At 35.2% G+C, this 23,416-nt stretch overlaps 2 protein-coding genes across 2 annotated transcripts; both read right to left on the reverse strand.

Annotated features, from left to right (window-relative positions):
- Window positions 1-1,445: 1,445 nt before the first annotated feature.
- LOC134282714 (acid-sensing ion channel 2-like) lies at window positions 1,446-6,232 on the reverse strand. The gene is made up of 3 exons (XM_062765120.1): window positions 5,491-6,232; window positions 2,461-2,559; window positions 1,446-1,649 (listed from the first exon to the last, which is right to left on the reverse strand). Exons 1-3 carry the CDS (start codon window positions 6,142-6,144, stop codon window positions 1,446-1,448), a joined length of 957 nt encoding a protein of 318 aa, XP_062621104.1. The 5' UTR covers window positions 6,145-6,232.
- A 5,485-nt stretch (window positions 6,233-11,717) lies between these two features.
- LOC134282712 (toll-like receptor Tollo) lies at window positions 11,718-14,069 on the reverse strand. Its single transcript, XM_062765118.1, has one exon. It carries the CDS (start codon window positions 14,064-14,066, stop codon window positions 12,183-12,185), a length of 1,884 nt encoding a protein of 627 aa, XP_062621102.1. The 5' UTR covers window positions 14,067-14,069; the 3' UTR covers window positions 11,718-12,182.
- Between the last annotated feature and the right edge of the window lie 9,347 nt (window positions 14,070-23,416).

Raw genomic sequence — 23,416 nt, forward strand, 5'->3', positions numbered from 1 at the left:
GACTACTGTGAACCAAGAGTAGAAATGGTATGTAGTAATTTGAATTGTTTCAATGATATGCAAAAAAAGTACAAAAAAAAAATCAGATTGACTCTCTCTTATATATGAATTTTTATTTGATTGTTCAGGTACCCACTCAAGCAAAGAAGAAATCCTTCAGAGGAAGACTGAGGAAATTCTTTGGTTTCAAATAAGACTCTATGTGTGGAACAAGACATAATCTAACTCAAGAGTGTCATGATCTCTTAATTCAATTTTAATTCTTAACTGCTTTTTATCAGTCTTTCCATTGTTTTAATAAAATATTTCTAATTGTATTTTTTCTGTTTTTATTAGTGTGTCTATTGCATAGGCTGGTTTCTTGAATTGTAATTCAGTGCTTGAGATTAGAAAATATGTATGGTCATACCAACATCTCCATTAATTTTTTAACTATTCACAATGCATTGGGGTTTTTTTGGTTTTAAACGCATTCTGATAATGTAGCAGATGCTCACTCCTCATGGCACCTGATCCCACCTCTGATTTTTGGAGGTCGTGCTCGCTCTGCTCCAATTTTGTATTGTTTTATGGACTTCTGAGGTTGAATGTTGTTCGTCATCTTCATATATAATTATTTCATTATCACATGTCGACACGATATATCCTAGTGAGCTTATTGTAAAAGATACAACAGAGTCTGTCACATTTGCTTCATACTGAGTATATACTGGGGCGTATTTGGATATTTTACTAGAAAAAGACATTTATGGTATGCAGCAATATAGCTGCATATGGGATTTATATCTCTCAGTTAATTCAATACGCAAGAGAATGGTCTTCGTCTCAAGAATTTTTAAAACGAGGCAATTTATTGACAAACAAGTTGATGAAACAAACTTAAAGTTATCATTTCGTAAGTTCTATGGTTGATACAATGACCTTGACAGCAAAAACAGTCGTCGACCCCATCCCTCTCCGAGAAAAATCTAAATCCGCTCATGTGTATTTTAGTGAAATTTTGGGAGAAGCAAATCTAACGGAACCCTCCCACTTTCTTCAAGATACATTTATTTGTTAATTATGAAAAATGGAGGGAACTGAACCAATCGACATTTTATGTCCTTTTGTCAGAGAGTCTTTTGCAAAACAAAACCCATAAAACGCCATATAAAATGAAATGTACAGGAGGAACATACAAACGGAACATTTCTTAAAAATTTCTCAAGAAAAGGCGTCGGAACAAGGGGGCTACAATCGGAATATCACTCGGCCTTTTCCGTCAAGTCGAGAAAAAACTCGACTTGACGAAAAAGGCCGAGTGATGTTCCGATTGCAGGGGGCTAGACGGTGGGGGGGGGGGGGGGGGGGGCTTAGCCCCCTCCCCCAACTTTTTTTGCAAAAATAAACAATATAAAAATTGGGGTTTACTTTTTTCTGTTGGTTTACCCCCCCCCCTCCCACTTTCAGTTTGCTTCCGACGCCCAAAGAAATATACCTGGATGAAGGAAGTGACGACAATTTCTACAGCTTTCGTTTCCGCTTACTAAATGGTCTATCATGCATTCCATTCGACAAGACTTTTCACTGTAGAAGGAATACCGTTTCAGAGGGTTCCCACTTTCGCTGACCTTTAAACATTTACCATAAGGATCACCAAGAAAGCTTTTCTGTAAAAGAAATTAAGATGCAAAATGGAATCAAAATTACAGCATCTTTGTTATGAAATTTAAACATAAGATGATTTACGAGTCCTTTCCGTATTTTGATGATTAGAACTAGTATCCAGTGACTTATATATACTATACCTAGGTCCCTGGCGTATCCGAGTAAATGGAAATAGAAACAATGTTTTTTTTTTAAATTTGTAATGTACCGAAAGCTTCATATTATTATATATGTCATTTTCTCCACTAAAATTTATATAAATATTTTGTTTTTTACATATTTACATTGATTTTTAGCCATTAATTCTTCAATTCATTAATGGTCCCAAGTCATGTTTGTTTTGAATTTATTTGCAAGTACACCATTTAAAAAATCATGAAAAAGCATTGTAATGAACTGGGCCCGTTACTTTATTTCCATACTAGAACACAGTAAAGAACTACTTATTTTTTGTAAAATTGTGCTTCAATTTCTTTATATCTTTAATTTGTTAAACAATGGTGCTTTTAGCTTAAAACTGTTAGTAAAAATTTTATCAACAAGTTTAAATTAGGAAAAAACTATTATTGATTAAAAAAAATGCATGTAATTTCATTCTCAAATTAATTTGTTTTATGTGTCAAATTAATAAAATTGCAGTGAAATAATTCATAATGGCATATCTTAACTAACTATTCTATAAATACACAATTTCTTTTTAAAAAAAGTTTGGGTGCATTCCGCACTTGCAGTAAACTTTATTATTACACCCCCTCTTTTCTAAAGCCTGAATCCGCCCCTGAAACTTTCGCATTTACTTGTACGGTATCATACCCTTGTTTTACTGATGATGGCCTCAGCTGATAATCCAGGAGCCACCAAAAATCCCCCCATGGAGGGGAGGGGGTCCGTCCCTGGGTCATGGAGAACTACCTGCCCACAAAATAAAATGTTGTCTAAATCAGTAAAATCATGCTAATATGTACCTAAAATTGGTAGAGAGAGAGAGAGAGTATATGTTGTTTGCCTGTAAATTTATGTTTGTTTCGAATAATTTGAACTTTGCATCCATTAGAGTGCGGAACAAATTTTATTTTCAATGAAATATGCACGAGTCACGTATTTTTCGAAGAAGAAATATGTTTAAAAAGGGATAAATTCATAATAAAAAAAAATAAATCAATTATGTTCTATATTTTTTAACTAACGTACACAATGGCTCTGCAAATAATAAAAAAATCACAAAGATGGCAAATAAACATTAGTTTTAATATTTCAGCCTCTGAAAATAAACTCCAAAGATGCCTCCAGGGATTTAAGTTCATTAATTTTTCATAGAAAAGGGGGAGCCGGTTCATTTACTTATAGTATTTCAATAGAAATGTGCTCAATTATTTTCCGGATCATTCTTTTGTATACGTTGCCGATTATTCTTTCATTTTTAAGTATTTGTTAGAATACATTAAATGGCTTTTATGATTATTCCACAAGGGATAAAGTATTATATCCGGAATCCTGTTGTTGTTTTTTTTTTCAAATTACATCTGCCTCAAAACAAAATACACGTAGGCATTTAATTTAAAGCTCCCCGTAATCAAAGATTCAGGAGCATGTAGTTTTTGCCCTATTCGTCCCTCTGTCTGTGTAATTGTTTTATGTCTGTACGCAAAAACTATAACCTTGCCCTTTACATTTGACTGGGTGGGGATATGGCTTTCATATTTCACAGGTGTATTTCTTGTGATAAGATCTTTTGGGTACAACCAAATTTGACCTCTTGACCACCTGACCTTGGAGTTTGACTCACTTTTACAAAACATAATAAACTTTAGCCATAAGTTTTGCGACTTTCCAATTGGTATAAATATTTTTTACCTTTTCAAGTTAGGAGTTTGACCCGCCTCATAAAAACTTAACCTTAACCTTGACCATAACTTTCGAACAATTGGAAATAGGGCATTCTTATTTCACAAATGTAGTCCCTGTGAAAAGATCTTCATCTTGATACCATCAATTTTGACCTTGACATTTCACTTGCATTTGAGAAACGACAACCTTCGCCATAAACTTCCATACGATGTCTTGTTTCATTTGATAAAAGTAAACTACCAATCGTAGATGCATATATCTATTCAGCAGGGTCTAAAAGCTATACACGGCATAACATGCACGACCCTTTTACCTTGACCTTCGATTTTGAACCACTTTTTAATAAAAAAAAAAATAACTTAGCCATAACATTTAAATTGTTGGTGTTTTCATATTTCACAGGTATAAGTATATATATTTTCCTGAGACAAGTCATTTCTTTTCCAATCTGTGTAACAGAAATTAATCTAGTTGTCCGATATCAACAAACATCCTCAGGCCACCATCAGGTCCAGTTCTTGTAAAACACACCCCCATTTCAGAGTCTGATTTTCCTTTGAAAACTTCTGCCGTCGCCAAAAGCTGCCATAGGGGGTCAGTAGTGTTTCAAAAACACATCATTCTATAGATCATTTTTTCATTTGATCCTGGTTAGTGGTTAGCTTACTTTTAGTATATGTACACGTATATGAATGCTTTAAAAGAGGATTGTTTGTTTGTTAGTACATGTGTATGTTGTCTAACGTCCCTCTCGAGAATTTTTCACTCATATGTAGACACCATTACTTGCCGGTGGAGAGCTACAAGCTTTGTCCTATGCTCGACACTAAGGGTCATTGAGCAGGGAGGGATCTTTTTCGTGCCAGCACCTACTGCGACACGGGACCTCGGTTGTTACCCACAGTGGGATTCGAATCCGCGACGTAAGGATCAACTCCTTACTTCGTGACGCTCTAACCACTACGCCAATCGGGCGACTAAAACACAGGTACTTGGGTCGTGGTTTATAAATATTTATAATGTACCTTATTGATATGTAAAAAAAGTAAAGGTATGCAGGCTCCGTAATGGCGTCTGCTCAACTCGCTTGTTTACATGGTCTGTTTTCTTTAAAAAACGCTGCACCTACCGATATTTCTTCACCGGACGCCTCAGACCATTGATTACTAATTGTAAATATCCTCACATCTTGCAAATAATTCCTAAAAGGTGATTTTTAAACAATTTTTCAAAATTTTCGTTAACGTGCCCGGAACTAAGTGCAAATACTAAAACCCGAATCAAAATGAAGAATTCCGGCCATTAAGACACTCCAAAATTCTAGAGGCATCCCGAGAAATTTAAATATAACTTGAAATTTCCATAACTATTTATAATTTTCTCGGAATGCCTCTAGAATTTACGAGTGTCTTAATGGCCGGAATTCTTCATTTTAATTCGGGTTTTAGTATTTGCACTTAGTTCCGGGCACGTTAACGAAAATTTTGAAAAATTGTTTTAAATTTATCACCTTTTAGGAATTATTTGCAAGATGTGAGGATATTTACAATTAGTAATCAATGGTCTGAGGCGTCCGGTGAAGAAATATCGGTAGGTGCAGCGTTTTTTAAAGAAAACAGACCATGTAAACAAAGTTGAGCAGACGCCATTACGGAGCCTGCATACCTTTACTTTTTTTACATATCAATAAGGTACATTATAAATATTTATAAACCACGACCCAAGTACCTGTGGACTAAAAGAGAATTGGCAATATTTGATAGGTCATTTTCTGAAACTTTTTTTTTTCGAGTGAATTACTTTCAGAAATTGGCTTGTAAGGCTATAACTATTAGTGCCGAGTATGTAAATTTCACTAATGAATTATTTTAGCAAGGCACGCTGAGCGTTTTTTTTTTTAGGTGGGAGTCAGAATCTCGAATTAAAGCAAAGGCTAAGAGAATTGTAAGACTGTGATGTAGTATGAGTGTGCCATGTCTTTCGGAGACAATGTACCTTAATTCCAGCTTGAATAGTAGCTGAGTAATAATAATTTAGTTGTCCGATATCAACAAACATCCTCAGGCCACCATCAGGTCCAGTGTACGAGGCCTGCAACCTCTGTCCCTCCACCCCATTGAACGTAAAACACACCCCCATTTCAGTGAGAGTGGTCTGAAAGAGATCGGAGCAGTTCATAAGAGTTCCTTTCCACGTACATATCGGCATCATTTCGTGTACTTTATTAGAATACTCATAGAGACATTTCAGCATTTCTTCTCCATTTGGATCTTCTCCAACCACATACCCAAGTTCTGAAGTTAGTCTATCTTCTATTACCAGAGTTTCGCCGTAATTCAGAAAAAGAGTATCCAGATTTGCGAAGACCGAGCCATTGCACTGTGTAATGGTGTTTCTGACCATGTTCATGTTGCAGACGGTCACGGCGGGGAAGTCGATGTTTCGTTTGTTTTCGGCGGACACTTGTGTGATTGTTGTATATTTGAAAAAGTTTATGAATGCTTCCACAATGAATGCAACCAACGCACCGGTCATAGCCAACGTCAGGATCATCCAGATGTATCTAAAAATAAAATTAAAAATATTGATTTCACTACGTAATGTATGCTTTAGCTTCCCATTTTTATACCCCCATAATCGAACACTCATATATGCATATACATGTTTTGCTCAGATCGTCCGTCTATCCGTTTGTCTGTTTGTCCACAGAAACTTTTATCTTCGCCATGATTTTTGATTGGTTGAGTTTTCATATGTGAATTCCTTGATACAAAACATTTCATCTTGTTTATTCGGGTACATTAGAAAGATCGATCTGAGTTCAAATCCACGCATTTATTTCCTAAAAATTGTTTATTGGACAATTAACTAAAGAGCAACGTTAATGACAAACTGACAATAAACTAAATTTCATGAAAAACGTGATAAATTCAACTTCTATTGTTAACTTCATTTATTTTTGTTGCAATATACCGGCGATTATTACCTGCATATGGAGTTCAAATTAGTATCCCATAGTTGATTCAATATGCAAGAGCATGTTCTACATTCGAACAATTTCTAAAACGAGGCAAGCTATTGACACATAAGTTGATATACAAGGATATCAACATCCCCCTTTAAAGTCAACATTTCGTAAACTCCAGGCTCGAAACTATGACCCTATTTAAAAAACATTATAAGAGGCCTAGGATTGCATATATGCATGTTGACGGACGTCTGTCATTCAAATTGCGAAGCCATAACCTCCAGCTTGAATATGGACCTTCGGATTAGAACGCGTACTCCGAGGTCCCGTGTCGCAGTAGGTGCTGGCATGAAAAAGATCCCTCACTGCTCAATGGCCCTAAGTGCCGAATATAGGACAAAATTTGTAGATCTCTCCACCGGCAAATGGTGGAGTCTCAATATGAGTGAAAATTTTTCGAGAGGGACGTTCAACAACATACAATCAACAATCAATCCAGCTTGAATTGATTGCGGATTTTTCCGTTCTTGCGGTCATGACAAGGAGTGCACGAAAAGAGGTGCTTACTCTTCCATGACAGGTCACCTTAACTCTGATTTCAGCCCGTGTGGGCTCTGCTTATAAAATGGACCTTTAAGGGATGGTCATTGATAATTATTTTCATATCTCATTAAAAATATATGAATGCAAAAACTTATTACTTATTTGATCAAATACTTCGTTCGAAATAAAAAAAAAAAAACAAAACAAAACAAAAAAAAAACAAAAAAAAAAAAACAAAAAAAAAAAAAAAAAAAAAAAAAAAAAAAACTAGAGGCACAGTGAACAATGATACTCCTCGCCTCCCATATGATCATTATGGCAGTGTCCATGTCTTGCTATGATAAACCCAAAATATGTGTCGGATCAAAAAGTAAACTAGGAGGTGCACAACACAATGGCAATATGTAATAAAAAAACCTGTGAAAGTCTCATCAAATTTCATCCATAGGCATGAGAGGAGTTGCGGATAAGAGAAAGGTACCCCAAAGTTTAACAGAGGGACGGCCATCCCGATTACTATATACTTTTCAAGCGGGGGTGGAGATGGATGGTATAAAACTCTGTTTTTAGAAATACATGTACATGCATTAGGATATAAGCTGCAGCTACTAGGTTATTTGATATAAAGGTTTTACAAAGAATTAATTTTTTACCGTACTAATACAGTATTTACCAAGATTGATTTCGTCACAAAACCCCTGAAATCCGTCTATAGTCTGGTAAAACTAAAATCCTTATCAACCATTGCCAATCTTTCAGTGGTACAAACATACGTCCAATACATACATGCCATATATGAAAAAAACAACAACATATAATATTATACCTTCTTCTTGATAAACTAAAATCCCCGGCTTTGTTGACCCCATGAATTGTTGTGGAGGATACAAATTCATCAAATTGTTTCCGCATTATTTCAATAACGAAGAATGAAATGAATAAACATCAAATTTTAGTGACCTCATATCTGATCTAGATATTCAATTTCGAACGTACTTTGGTGTAATGACCAAGGGTTTGCTCATCTCTGATCAATTATTAAAGAAGTCAGCACCCGTATTGGTTATTCTGGTATGATCTTGGAGTTATGGTCATTTTTATTGCCATAATTCTATGCCCTTGAAGGTAAATTCCGATCGTCAAATGAAATCAAGTGCATTACTAGTATATAGATAAGTAATGAAATCTGAAATCAGTAAGAATATTAACGCATACATGTTGCAAGAAGGTTTCTGTTATGGAAGTTAGTGTTACTGTTATAAATTCAATAAATAGTGTTACTGTTATAAATTCAATAAATCGTTGAACAATTGTTTGTGAATTGTAACAATTTTGAAAAACTTGATTTTCTTTGAGTTGCAAAGCAACTGAGCGGAGAAAATTATGCATCATTTCGTAATTTATTGTGCCTTTCAAAACATTTTTATCCGAGCATTATTATATCCAGAGTGGCAATTCTTTTATTTCCTTTTAATTAAAATGATCGAGGAACTTAAAAATTAAAACCGTAACTTTATTTATCATAAGACCTTCAATAGGAATAAAAAGGAAAAAATATTTATGACATGATGAAATTTTGTCTTTGATCATTCTAAATACATTGTTTTGTTTCCTATAAAGCTGAATTTTCTTAGATCGAACTGAAAAATGTCTTTCATTATTTATTTTTATTATAACGCTTTTAGCAAATTTGAAAGAACAATAGAATAAAAAAAATTGAATACTAGTAATTTGAACAACTGCAAAGCGCGACTGACAGCTTGTGCATGAAAAGATCGGCATAAATATTCAAAATATTTATAAAAATTGCGGAACATCATTCCATTGTTTTACAACGTTTTGTTCATGTTATTATCCATTGGTCGTCAAAGATAAACTCATAATCACAAAATAAAGAGAAGATCGATTTTTAATACCTCATAATGTTTGGGCAAATTTATTGGATTTTCATCTAAAACAATTCAGAATTTTGTTTTGTTTTGCATTGTATAATGGCCCTATCCTAAAAGGTGAGAGTAGGCCCGCCTAAAAGAAGCTGAAATATTTGCACAATTATGTAAATTTCATAGCTTAGCTCGCTGGTATGAAAAATTGAGATGGATGACCAAATTTCTGTAGCTAACGAATTTCACTGCATCATTTTTCTTAAGAAACAGACTTTGAACCTTTAATTTCTATCAAAGTATACCGGTAATTTTATTTGATTAATTTTGCTACTATTCATTTCTACTCATCAATATTGTTTCCTCTTGAAAAGGTTATGATCTTTAATATGATTTAAATGGAATCCCTTACACCATACATAGGCGTCGGAAGCAAATTGAAAGTGGAGGGGCTAATTGAAAAGGGGGGCTAAACCAACAAAAAAAAGGGAAAAAAAACCAATGTCCAATGCCTATATTTTGTATATATTTGCAAAAATTTGTGTGTGTGTGTGTGTGGGGGGGGGGGGTCAGCCCCCCTATAGCCCCCTCCCCGGTTCCGACGCCTATGCCATAAATAGATATGCTTTATGGCGAGTTTGGTTTTAAATTTGTCTATAAAACATCACAAGTCTCTCTTTGGCTCAGGTGATCAAAAATAATTTACTTTTTAAAAATTCCAAGTCCCATTTCCTGTTTCGGGTTTTTTTAGATTCAAAACTTGACCATATTTTTGATACAAATATTCTGTCCGACGGTAAAATTTATAATTTCAGCGACGTTTAAGGGTTTTCATAAAATCAATTCACAGGAATTTGAGACAGTCTCATAAAAATCAGGTTTATTTATCCAACGGATCATTATTTTTTGAAAGACATAATCTCATAACTGCAATGGTATGTGCAAACAAACTGAGCAACGCGTGTTAGCATTATCAATACTAGTCCCCTACCGGCAAGTGTAAGCTGGTTTCCATTAGAAATTTAAAAGGCTGTAATTTTACAAAAAAAAAATCATTGATTAATGAAGTGGAACAAAATGTAAACTTGATCTTAAACTCATCAAAATAAATTAAAAAATCAGCTAAATATCTGCAAGCGTTTAGAAAAAAATTGCGAAAACCAAGTGGGACAGACTGACAAACCCGCAGGTGCTAGGCTTGTGCCAGACTTTGAACACCAAGTTCTAAAATCAAACATTGCAAAATATTTAAAATTACTTTGATTACTTGCTTCGTGTATAAAATACTTTTTCATTACATCATCAGATAAAAGGAACAGGTAGCTTTGTGAAGCATTTCAAATTTATTTACAGCCTGTTCTGAAAGTTCCAGCACCCACCTTGTTTTCCTCAAAGAGGAGCTCTGTACTGAGTCTGGTTTCATTTTGATGATCCCAGATAGGAGACTAGGAAACATGTGTGAAGTGACGGACAGACAGTATTTTTATCCTCCGGCTTCACCAATAGGAGACTAATGTGTAAGTCTATTTTTATCAAAAGCAGGGGAGGGGGTATATATTGACGGGAGTGTCTGTCCGTCTGTCCGTTTGTTACGATATGGAGCACCAAACTTTCATCCACAACTCCTCTTATACCACAGAATGAAATTAGATGAGACTTTCACAGAATCTCTGACACCCTTTGTACCCCTTATTTTACTTTTTGATCGGAAACATGTCTTGGGTATCCCTTAGCAAAACACGGAGACTGCCATTCTCACTACAATATTGAAGGGTATCCATTTCTTTTCCGCAATTCCTACTATACCACTGAATAAAATTGAATGATACTTTCATAGATTTTTAATCACATAATGCCAGTGTAACCTTTTATTTTACGTTTTGATCTAACATTTATTTCGGGTCTCCAAGAGCAGAACATGGACTGTGCCATTATAGACTTGTATGGGAGGCGGGATATCATTTAGAGAGCTTAGTACAAACAAAGCCTTTAGTTTTAGGTTTATTTCTCAATGAAGAATTTTTATGCATGCACTATTATCCTATAACTGATGCTTATTGTAATCCAATTCTACTGATATTTGCAGGACAAAGTAGAGAAAAGAGAAATCCAATTCAAGTAATGAAAGAGCATAACTTTGAAAATTAAAGAATGTAATTTATTATTTGTTTTCCATTGTCTTTGGGTAAGATACCGGTATCATGATACAAATTACTTTTTACATAAACATCAAGAGACAGATATAGAATGAGCATAATCTTCAAATAGATAGAAAGTAATCATTATATAAATATTGCACCTTTTGTATTTAGAAATCATTGAGTGTAACATTGAAAATTTTAGAAATACCATTTAGCGTTTCTAAGAAAACATATACATGTATATCATATTTCTGATTGAAAATACTTCAAGTAATTTTTTTAATGTACCATTTCGCTAAAACAAAATGTGCATTTATGAAATAAAGACAAGTAAATGTGTATGCATGAAAATGATTTGAAAAAAAAAAACATGCTTACACTCAACGTGATATATGATAGTATGTAAAATATTTATTATATTATATTGTTAATGTTTTATACAAATACATATTAAAGTAAACCGTGCGCGCATAAACAACCGCTTTCCGCGCAGTCGCTATTTTTTTTGAAAACAAAATTATTATACCACCCGTCGTCAAGCAATGTTGACTGTTGCTACGCAGGAGGGCGTGGTTTCATTATTAAGCGGGTAGTAGTGTTTTTTATAAAAATGTTTTTCTGAAAACAGGGTGGCGGATCAGATTCAAGTAATTTACATGAAAGTATAATATAAAAAAATATCTCAGATCGCAATGTCTAATTAATTGAAAAATTTCGAATAAAATGAAAAACAACATACCATCAATTATGCAATCTTATTTTCACCGTAGCTATTTCACCTAAGATTCTTGAGATACTGTAGACGTACTTTTTCCCACAGGGTCATAATTCCGCGGAATCTCAATTTCCATTTAATCCGCAGGTTGAAAATTACGCGGATTTCTCAGACTGTCACTATATGCTTTGCATTTATAAGTACACTTGGACAAATTTCCGCGGAAAATTTGTGACCGCGTACATAGCGTAAATTAATACCTCGCGGAAAAACGTACTTCTATAGTATACAGTTAATGATAAATTTCTATAGGCAAACAACAAAGAAAACCTAATAGCTACTTCTAATGCAATGGTCTGTAAATAGCAGTATGGTGCAGTCTATCAATCTGTGTATGTACATAAGTTTGTAAAGTTGCTAACACTATTTATTGTCCCTTAGTTGCTATAATCAACTGTGACTACAGATTCTGATTTTAGAGGATCGACCTCCAGTTTGTCTACAGACAAGGAATTTTCTTTTCCAAATTGCCTCCGTTTTTCGGATGATTGAAACTTTGCGTCCGAAACAGCGTAAATAAGACGATCCCAAAACAAGAAGTCATTTAGTTTAAGGTAGGTATGAGTTTGTAAGAAATGCTTCATTTCCGGTTCAAGAGTATCAATTTTAAGATTGTTCATCAGAATAACAATTAAATGGCGTTTCGATCTTTCCAGGAGCGTCTGATGAAAAGCTTTTCGGAATTCCAATAGGCACCACTCGCTCTGCAGAAAATTTTCGGACAACACAATTATCGTGTGTCTGCTTTTCTCAACACTTTCAATGATGTTGTCCGATATACAGGCCCCAAGAACAAAGTGTTTATGGTGAAGACAAAGCCTAAGTTTTTCCAAGCGCTTACAAAGAGTTCCCAAGACCCAACTCTCATCCAATGTACTATAGGATATGAAGGCGTCGTACTCCTTTAATCGAATATTGGCACTTCTTTTTTGTCTCCAGAGGCGGATCCCAAGTCTCGTGTAGGACAACATTTTGATTTCCCTCCTAAACATAATGACAATACAAATAAGGGCGAAAACTGCCAGAACAATCAGAATGATGAACGAGATATTCGGGTATTCTGGACAGAGAAGCTCGGCGTCAAGGGATTTGAAGGTCATATTAGGGTATTCGGATATTTCTGGACAGAGAAGTTTAGCGTCAAGAGATTTGAATGTCATCCCTTGTAAAGTCGATGGAAATGAGCAAGTTTCGTTTGCAAGAAATCGATAAGGCTTTGCCCATTTTTCTTCGAACTTGTTCTTGACAAAGCGAAGTATTTCTTCATGATCGTTCTCGCAGGTGCAAGAAAATATGTTCTTAGAAAAATCAATTAGTATGTCATTAGCATGTCTTAGTTTGTCTAACAAGGTCATAGTGATTTTGGAAATGTTGTTGTGATGTAAAATGATTTTTACACCGCTATGGTGTGGATTCCTTAGATATGGGATTTCTTTTATTCTGTTATACGAAAGATCAATTATTTCGATGGATTCAAATCGTCGAAACCAGTTGTACTCTGTAAAGTGGGTTGGTATAAAGTGTAAATTCGCGTTTGAGAAATTTGCAATACGCAAGTTCTTAAACTTTCCAAAACGTAGAAAATAAAATATTTCATTCTCCGAATTTTCGTATAAAAAGGACAACTTCGACTGAAAAACAGACTTTTCGTACACTTCCAATTCGTTGTAATCACAGGTATTTCCGACAGGTAAGTCTTGAAATCCGTCAAAATCGCCTTCAAAACTTGTTTTACTCTGTTTTAAGACACGAAGTCCTCGAGGAAAGAAGGTCACGCAGCCGTAAAGTCTCTGTAACCAATCTGAATGCTGAAGAATGCTTTTGGTATCGTACAAGTACGAAGAATTTGTAATTTCCAAAACTCGTAATGTCATGTTGGTGTCCTCAGTGGCATCAGCATTTCTCAGAACTTGTTCTTCAAACTTTGAAAATATCCCCTCTATTTTAAGACAATCTTTTATTCGTAGTTCTGTCAGATTCCTGGCATTTATTGGATGGGTGAGTACGAGTTGTCCACCTTTACATGCAATATTCAAATGTATCGCTGGGTGGCTCTGTGACAGGGTCCACTGGCGGAATTCTGAAAATCTCCACTCAGAACGCACCTCACAGTTAATTTCCAGAACGAACCCCTTGTCATTGTAAATGCAAGAACTAAATATATCGGTAGTGGCATTTGATTTAGGAGTGTAATTGAAAGAACAAAGTATTTCGGTAATTGCATTTGATTTTCCAATTACCAGCACCAACGCAATCGCCATAAAAAGCATTTTTAATACGCAATAATGACGCCAACCTGTAAAAAGTAACGTTAAAAACTTTAAAAGAAATGTACATATGCCGGTATGCGTTTCCTGTTTTTTTTTAAAAACAGTTATGAATTAAATCCTGCAGATTAAAGCATGCTTACATGCGTGTACTTTAGACGTTTAATTTTGCACATGTACGTCCTTTGATTCATGACACTTTACACAAATTGAAAAAAAGTGAAATGCTTTAAAAAAAAAAATGATAATAAAAAGTTAAACACATTAAGAAACAACTAATTTAATATAAGAAAATAGAATTAAGAATTATATGCAATTTTTGCAAATTTAATTTCTTACCAGTTGATAACATTTCGTTTACATTGTTCAGTCCGAATGCAAACGGAGAATAAATCGTTGGAATATATAACGAGTTAATTCCCGGATCATTTTTTTTTGTCAGAAACATTATTTGTTATGCATCATGATTTTTCGTTAAAAGGTCGGAGATTGGAACACATCACCGGGGTATATAATTAATATTAATTAAGTTAACAATTTGTCATCAATTATCATGTTTACATGAACCGATTGTTCAAAATACGATTGCAATGGAAAGATATAGAAAACATTTAAAATATGCAGCATTCTCGTCATTTCTGTATAGTTAATTTGAAGTGACAACTATACAGATACAAAAAATGTTAACTTAAATTGCCTGAAAAATGTTTTCATACTTACTATGATATGAAGAAGCAGTGTGCTCTCAAACGCTAGGTACGTTTAAATGCACTGCAATTCATTATTGACATCGTTTTAATTTAATCTTCTTTTATTTTACATTTAAATTTCCACACAATTTTTTTTTTTCAACCAGACTGATCTTTTGAAAAATTCTTGCATTCAGGAGGTATTTAAGAGGGGTTATTTTCCCCTCTCACAATAAATTTCATCCACCTGCCCCAACTTCATAACATATCTTAACACTCCTTTCAATATTCAAACAACAGCGAATTTATTGAACTGTAAATTTACCTTCGTACATTTGTATTATTTTTAGGACTGTCTAGTCATCACCAAGACGATTAAGTGTCCGGTTATATTTAACTAGGGATGGAAATATCTTTTTTTAAACCACAAATGATGCCAGAATTCTCATTTTCAAAGAAAATTATTTGAGCAGCTGTTGCGGATAATTTATGCATTATTCAAATGAGAGCGTAAACAAAACTTTACGTAATTACGCCTATACGTAGCCAAAATAATTCAAGATTCTAGCATATGATTAGCCATGTCTGTCGTATACCTTTCCAAAAACGGTTTGAAATTTCTTCTTTTTTTTTGCCCCACCTCATGGCCAGTACGCATGTGGTTTGAAAAGAACTGAGATTGTCTTCTGAACTTTCCTGTGTTGAGGCCAACGAATATTCAGTTTGATTTGTTGTGACCTTTCATAAAGGAAAACAGTAGGTGTTTGTAAAATAATGATGACCCTCCCCTATATAGCAGCTTTTTGCGAAGGTTAAAGTTTTTATAAATGCAAGTCAAACTCCTAGGTCAAAAAATATTTATACTGATGGAAAGATGTTGTCACAATTCAAAGGTAAATAATAATAAGAAGAAACAGAGTAAAAACAATATGTTCCCCTAAACGAACATATCTTTTGCATTGCACCTTGGGAAGAGTCAATTCTGGTTCTGTAATTCGTGCATTCCCTTTTCCCTCCCACCCCCCTCTCTCTCTCTTTGTTATTCTTTCTTTGTTGTTTCTTTTGAAATAAACATTACTATTCATCTGAGCAAACTTAGACCATGTTATTTGCAGTATGAAGGTCTGGAGAAGTCCATAATGTCTAAATTACGTTGGGTTTATTGTAGAAACCAAGAAGACTAATTTGAGTCACTTTATTTATTCGGATCCGGCATATAATGACCGAATTGTAATTCATATAGAAAATTATTGAAAATGAAATGAACAAAATAATGATACATCTTTGATGAAACGCACGGGGTTTGTAAAGAATACGGAAATGAAACAATAGCCCATCAATAATTAAAACTGTACGTTCAGATGCGGCTACTCTTGACTTGGAATTCGATAAACCCGATTTACATGTACCGAATTGCAATCCCGACTGGAAATCTGACAAGTAATCTGAACGTATAGCCATTTTCGCAATAATCCATTAACAATTTTGTCAACGAAAAAAAAATTGGTCAACCAGTTTTACTCGTAAAAAGGCGTCACTCCTTTGAGTCTATAGGGGACACAGATTCAAGGAGTTCGTTTGGTGTCCCTCGGATAACCCTCAGGGATATTAAACATGTGTCACATGTTGAGTTTTCAGATCCCAGTTTTGGTATAAAACCAAAATTTTGTACAAAAAATTGAAAAAATGCAAGGTTTCTACATGTTGAGTCTTCAGATCCCAATTTTGGTATAAAACCAAAACTTTATACAAAAAAATTGAAAGAATGCAAGGTTTCTATTACAGATATATTTGAAGATTCCTTTTCGGATCCCATGTGATCTATTTCAAAATGTTCTGAAAAAAAACCCTGTAAAACCTATGACATTTTGATAACTAACTCTCATTCACTGGTAATCTTACTGAACAGAGCTCTTATACCAAAACTTGGGAAAATCTGAACCCGCGAGTCTTCTAATTTAGAACGTAATATGTGTGGACTTATTTATGGTGGTGAAACCATCGATCACTTGATAAAATACTAAAAATATCAGTTCATAGATTTCAAATAAACAATGGGGGCCAGCAGCTTTTATACAAGCATTTTAATTAACCTGATAATTTTATTTGGTCAATGAAAGTTAGAATTCTAGAAAAGTTTTACCATCATACCAACAGTCCTTCACAGCACACCTTTCCATTGACAAATAATTCTTCTAGAATATTATATAAATATTGCATGTAGTTGAGTGTAACATTGAAAATTTTCACCCCAAGAAAACCATTGTCAACCGAGGCGCAGCCGAGGTTGACAATGGTTTTCGAGGGGTGAAAATTTTCAATGTTACACTCAACTACATGCAATATTTATTATATTATACTGAATGTTTTATACAAATACATATTACAGTGAACTGTGCGCGCATAAATTTCGCGCAGTCGCTATTTTTTTGAATACCACCCGTCGTCAAGCAATGTTGACTGTTGCTACGCAGGAGGGTGTGGCTTCATTATTCAGCGGGTAGTAGTGTTTTTATCAAATGTTCCTCGACGAATCAGAATCAAGTAATTTACATGAAAGTATAATATACAAGATTAACGATGGTCATATACCATTCCAAAAAACGGCTTGAAAGAATTTTGGATTAGAAAACTTGGGAAAGTCTTTCCCTATGGATCAAATGATAATGTCGATAGTGTTGGAAATATTACTATTCATATGAGCAAACCTAGGCTTGTTATTTGCAGTATGGAGTTCTGGAGAAGCCCATAATGTCCAAATTTATTGCAGAAACCACTACGACAAGGTAACCGCATTTCAAATACCGGTAACTGATTTGAGCCACTTTATTCACTCGGATCCGGCATAAAAATGACCGAATTGTAATTCATTTTGAAATTTCTATGAAATGAACAAAATAATGACACATCTTTGATGAAACGCACGGAGTTTGTAAAGAATACGGAAATGAAACAATAGCCCATCAATAATTAAAACTGTACGCTCAGATGTGGCTACTCTTGACTTGGAATTCGATAAACCCAATTTACCGAATTGTAATCCCGACTGGAAATCTGGCAAGTAATTTGAACATATAGCCATTTTCGCAATAATCCTCCACTGAGCACACATTTCCGTTGACAACGAGAAGAATTTTGGATTAGAAAACTTGGGAAAGTCTTTCCCTATGGATTAAATGATAATGTTGATAGTGTTGGAAATCTTTCCAGTCCACTGTGTAACAATCTAAACGTAATGGGACTTTTTAACCATACACGGAGACGTAGAAGTAGTCATGGGCATCGGCTTTCATACACGATGTTTCTTTTGATTCAATACTACTGTATGTAAATCAACAGTTAGGTCTACATCATATTCGCACCAAACTTTGACACTTTGTCAGAGTGGATTAAATGTGTCGTATCAATGTTACTATCGCTTATTAAAAGATTCAGGGGCAATGTGAAAACCATTTATCCTTCTGTATTCAACATCTAGAAGTGAAAAAAGAATTAAATAGATTACTTTATCAATACATTATCTTTGTAAGGTTCATTATTGTCCGTCTGTCCGTCCGTCACAAAAACTTTAACCTTGCCCATAACTTTTGATTTAGTGGAGCTATGACTTTCATATTTCACATGTTTATTGTCCCCCGCTTTCGCCATCGTCGGAAACCCACGGGTGATCTCTTTACTTTCGCTTTCATATTTCACATGTGTAGTCCTTGTGATAAGACCTTTCTGTGGGTACCACCAAATTTGACCTTTTGACCTTGGAGTTTGACCCACTTTTACACAAATCTCCCAAACTTTTACTTTGGCCATAACTTTTGAATGGTACACACTAGGTCTTTCATATTTCACATATGTATTCTTTGTGGCAAGACCTTTCATTGGATACCAACAACTTTGACCTTTTGACCTTGGAGATTTCCGTACTTGTAAAAAAAATAACCTTGACCATAACTTTTGAATGGTAAGGGCTAGGGCTTTTATACTTCATATATGTAATTCTTGTGAGAAGACCTTTCATTGGATACCAAGAACTTTGACCCTTTGACCTTGACCTTGGAGTTTTAACTACTTTCTAAAAACGTTAACCTTGGTCACAACTTTTGAAGGTAGATACTAGGACTTTCATATTTCACATATGTATTCTTTGTGGCAAGACCTTTCATTGGATACCAAGAACTTTGACCCTTTGACCTTGAAGTTTGACGTATACATTTAAAAAACTTTAACCTTGGCCATAACGTTTGAAAGGTTAGGGTTAGCGTTTTTATTCTTCACATATGTAATACTTGTGCCAAGTACTTTCTTAAGAAACCAACAACTCGGTGGCATCAGAATTCCTTAGAAATGGTTCTTTAAAATTTGCAAAGATCCCCTTAATTTCAAGACAATCTCTTATCCGTAGTTCTGTCAGATTCCTGGCATTTATTGGATGAGTGAGTTATCCACCTTTACATACGATATTCAAATGTATCGCTGGGTGGCTCTGTGACAGGGTCCACTGGCGGAATTCTGAAAATCTCCACTCCGAACGCTCCTCACAGTTGACTTTCAGAAGGGTACCATTGTCTATGTATGTGGAAGAACTAAGTATATTGGCAATTATGGCATTCGATTTTTCAATTACCAGCACCAATGCAATCGCCGTGAAAAGAATTTTTGATACACAAAAATGAAACAATCTGTAATAGTGATGTTAAAAAAGTTTACAGAAATATATTTACATTCGGAGTAATTTTCTTTATGAAATCCATTAGAAATACACGACATTAAAATCTCTATACACATGCGAAACCTTGTCACCGCGCGTTAGAATATATACACAGTAGGAACTACATTTACATGTATATGCATTTTTGATACTCGAGGAACACCAAAATATAGAGTGTTTTGACTCAATTTAATAAACATAGGTAATCAGAGATTACAGAGCTCACCTCAACGAATGTTGTCTTTAAGTAAGGCAAAGTCACACAATTAACCAACAAGAAGTGTACATTCCAAAAATGAAAATATTTAAGCAATTTTAATCTGATTTTGAAATAGAACTACATAAAAAATTTAAACTAGTTCTTCTTCATGAAAATGTAATTAAAATCCAGCATCTGAAGCAAATTTGAGAGTTTTCATCTCTTGATGCAACATTTGTGCAAGTTTGGTTTATACAATGATATATAAGCCTTATAGTTTTTTGGTAATAGACCTGCACCCATAACTTTTACCTGGTCTATTATCTGAAAATGTATGTCGAATTCAGCATCCGAAGCAAACCCTGTAGTGTGCATCCTTAGATGGATCATCCATGCAAGTTTGGTCAACATAGGGCTTATTGTTAATTGGAAATGAAACATGCATCAAAAACTAACATTTTCACTCATCAACAAAAAGTAGGTCAGATTCAGCATCTGAAGCAAGCCCAGTAGTATGCATCCTTATATGTATCATCCACGCAAGTTTGGTCATTAAAGAACTCATAGTTACTTGGAAATGAACTTTAACCTATTCACTCAACTGGAAAATGTAGGTCAGATTCAGCATCCGAAGCAAAGTATGCATCCTTAGATATATCATCCATGCAAGTTTGGTCAACATAGGGCGTATAGTTACTTGGAAATGAAACCTGCACCAAAAACTTTAACCTGTTCACTCAACCAGAAAATATTGGTCAGATTCAGCATCCGAAGCAAGCCCTGTAGTGTGCATCCTTAGATGTATCATCCATGCAAGTTTGGTCAACATAGGGCTTATAGTTACTTGGAAATGAAACCTGCACCAAAAACTTTAACCTGTTCACTCAACTGCAAAATGCAGGTCAGAATTAGTATCCGAAGCAAACCTGGTAGTATGCATCCTTACAGGCATCATTCATGCAAGTTTGGTCAACATAGGGCTTATAGTTACTTGGAAATGAAACCTGCACCAAAAACTTTAACCTGTTCACTCAACCAGAAAATGTAGGTCAGATTAAGCATCCGAAGCAAGCCCTGTAGTGTGCATCCTTAGATGTATTATCCATGCAAGTTTGGTCAACATAGGGCTTATAGTTACTTGGAAATGAAACCTGCACCAAAAACTTTAACTTGTTCACTCAACTGGAAAATGTAGGTCAGATTCAGCATCCGAAGCAATCCCGGTAGTGTGCATCCTTAGATGTATTATCCATGCAAGTTTGGTCAACATAGGGCTTATAGTTACTTGGAAATGAAACCTGCACCAAAAACTTTAACTTGTTCACTCAACTGGAAAATGTAGGTCAGATTCAGCATCCGAAGCAATCCCGGTAGTGTGCATCCTTAGATGTATCATCCATGCAAGTTTGGTCAACATAGGGCTTATAGACTTGGAAATGAAACCTGCACCAAAAACTTTAACCTGTTCACTCAACCGTAAAATGTAGGTCAGATTCAGCATCCGAAGCAAGCCTGGTAGTATGCATTCTTAGATGTATCATCTATGCAAGTTTGGTCAACATAGGGCTTATAGTTACTTGGAAATAAAACCTACACCAAAAACTGCACCAAAAATGTTAACCTGCTCCAAAAACATTAACCTGGTCATTCCTTTGCTGAAATTGCAGCATCTGAAACTTTGACTGGTACAATGAAACACACTAGAACCATCTTCCATGCATGTCTAATCAATATAGGACATAGAAGTACTTAAAAAGAAAACTGCTCCAAAAAACTTAACCTTAACCTGGGACGCCGACGCCGACACCGACGCCGACACCGACACCGACGCCGACGCCGAGGGTATTACATAAGTTCCCCCAACTTCGTTGAGGTGAGCTAAAAACTATAATCCTGTTAAAGTGACGTATAAATACAACAAATATGCATTTCTAATTAATTAGTAACTTTTTTCCCTCGCAATGTTCGTTTGTGCCATTTAACTTTGCAACGTCACAAACGGCTCTTAAGTCTTTTTTGTACCATAGGACTGGCGGTAAATTCAGATTTTACTTTGATGTTGCTGTGGTGTATTTGCCAGAAGAACCACAGTTTTTAAGTCCCGCCCACAATTTGGCATCAAGCCATAATACATGTAACAAGACCTTGACTGATGAAGAAATGATGTTTATTTCAAAACCTTGGCAATAACTGATAAATGAGTTTAGTCAACAGTTTAAACTTCAAGAATACTAAATTAATTTGTCGACATTCGCTCCGTATTTTACTAAGTGTATCCTGTTAACTTGATACGTTCTATCTCGAATTGCCTTAATTCTTATTCTTGTCTCCAAATAGTAATTTCACATTAAACATGTTTAAGGTTCCCGTCTTTTTTACTTGACATTGGCGTCGGAAGACTCGGAACCTGGGAGTGGGGGGGGGGGGGGGGGGGGGGGGCTAAGCCCCCCCCCTTTTTTGCAAACATAGACATGTATAATATGTAGGCATTTAAAATTGGGAATTGGGGTTTCCCTTTTTTTGTTGGTTTAACCCCCCCCCCCCCCCCCCCCCGCCCTTAAATTTGCTTCCGACGCCTATGCTTGCAGTACCATTCAAACTTTATAAAATGTCAGAAATCATTTCGCGGTTTTTGTACATTGATCGCTATAAATGAAAAGTTCAGTCGGCGATGTTTTCCGTTGACCCCCCCCCCCCCCCCCCCCCGCCCTAAAAAAACATTAAAAAAATCGATCTTCGAAAGGAATAACAACCTAAAATTAAATAGTTTGCGATCGCTACATCTGTTCCTGACAAAAATCAAGTCCTCTGTCTAAGCTGCAACATCTTCACACGTACCCAACAAGAAAACATTGATGTAACCATCAATTGTCGCCCGGGAATTATATAAATTAAACTATGAAAATGAGTCTTGATCAACAAACCGCTTCGATATGTGTAAAACGACATGCGTCTAATTGATGGAGACGACAGTCGCAAATATTTTTAAATACTTGTAGTCGGATAAAAATTAATCAAAAACGATTTCATTTTAAACTTGATCAATTCCTCAAGTAAATGTTGGCTGCATAAAATATCAAATGAAGTTAGACACACGCATCACTTACATTTAAAAATGTATTTATTTTCAATTTTAGAATATAAAACACGAACTGTGCAGAGAACGTTTTTATCCGAGAAGTAAAATTCGATGTTCTAAATAAAGGGACCTGTCGTTGTTACGATACTAAATGATAAGTAACTTTATATATTAAATATGAAAAACATATATATTCTTACCGATTCACTTTATGAAAGTAAATATATTATGTATCTCGTAATTTATACACGGAAAGAACATTCTGATTAACAATCTTTTCAATGTTTAGAAAACCTTTGATTCTACATAACTACTCCCACCCCAATCCCCATACACCAACACTTAAACTTATATGTATAGAGCAGCCCGGTCCTCCGGGCTGCAATAATGATCAGTCATTCCGATTATTTGATCGTCGATACCCCAGACGCAGCATTCAAACTACGATCCTTTCAGGTGGAGAAAGGTATTTATACAGACTCCGGACCATGCTTGACAGGAGGAAGTGGGCGGTGCTAACTGTCAACCAGCTTTTCTCTCATTGGTAACTTACACAATAGATATTAATTGGTTAATGGTAAATACACTCACAGTTTTTAATTCACTCGGGGCTCCGCCCCTCGTGAATTAAAAACTGTGAGTGTATTTACCATTAACCAATTGATATCTATA

This window comes from Saccostrea cucullata, unplaced genomic scaffold, assembly GCF_032062105.1.
Source record: "Saccostrea cucullata isolate Sc308-1 unplaced genomic scaffold, CSIRO_AGI_Scuc_v1 ctg1052, whole genome shotgun sequence".
NCBI classification, from domain to species: Eukaryota; Metazoa; Mollusca; class Bivalvia; order Ostreida; family Ostreidae; genus Saccostrea; species Saccostrea cuccullata.

What these genes read in the sequence shown, in the direction of transcription:
- LOC134282714 (XM_062765120.1), bottom strand. Translation starts at nt 6,144, where the DNA reads ATGAGTGTTCGATTATGGGGGTATAAAAATGGGAAGCTAAAGCATACA. An exon ending in CTATTCAAGCTGGAATTAAG is followed by an intron (nt 2,560 to 5,490) that starts GTACATTGTCTC and finishes TTTTGTGGGCAG; the next exon opens with GTAGTTCTCCATGACCCAGG. An exon ending in CCATCATCAGTAAAACAAGG is followed by an intron (nt 1,650 to 2,460) that starts GTATGATACCGT and finishes TTTCTTTTACAG; the next exon opens with AAAAGCTTTCTTGGTGATCC.
- LOC134282712 (XM_062765118.1), bottom strand. Translation starts at nt 14,066, where the DNA reads ATGGCGATTGCGTTGGTGCTGGTAATTGGAAAATCAAATGCAATTACC.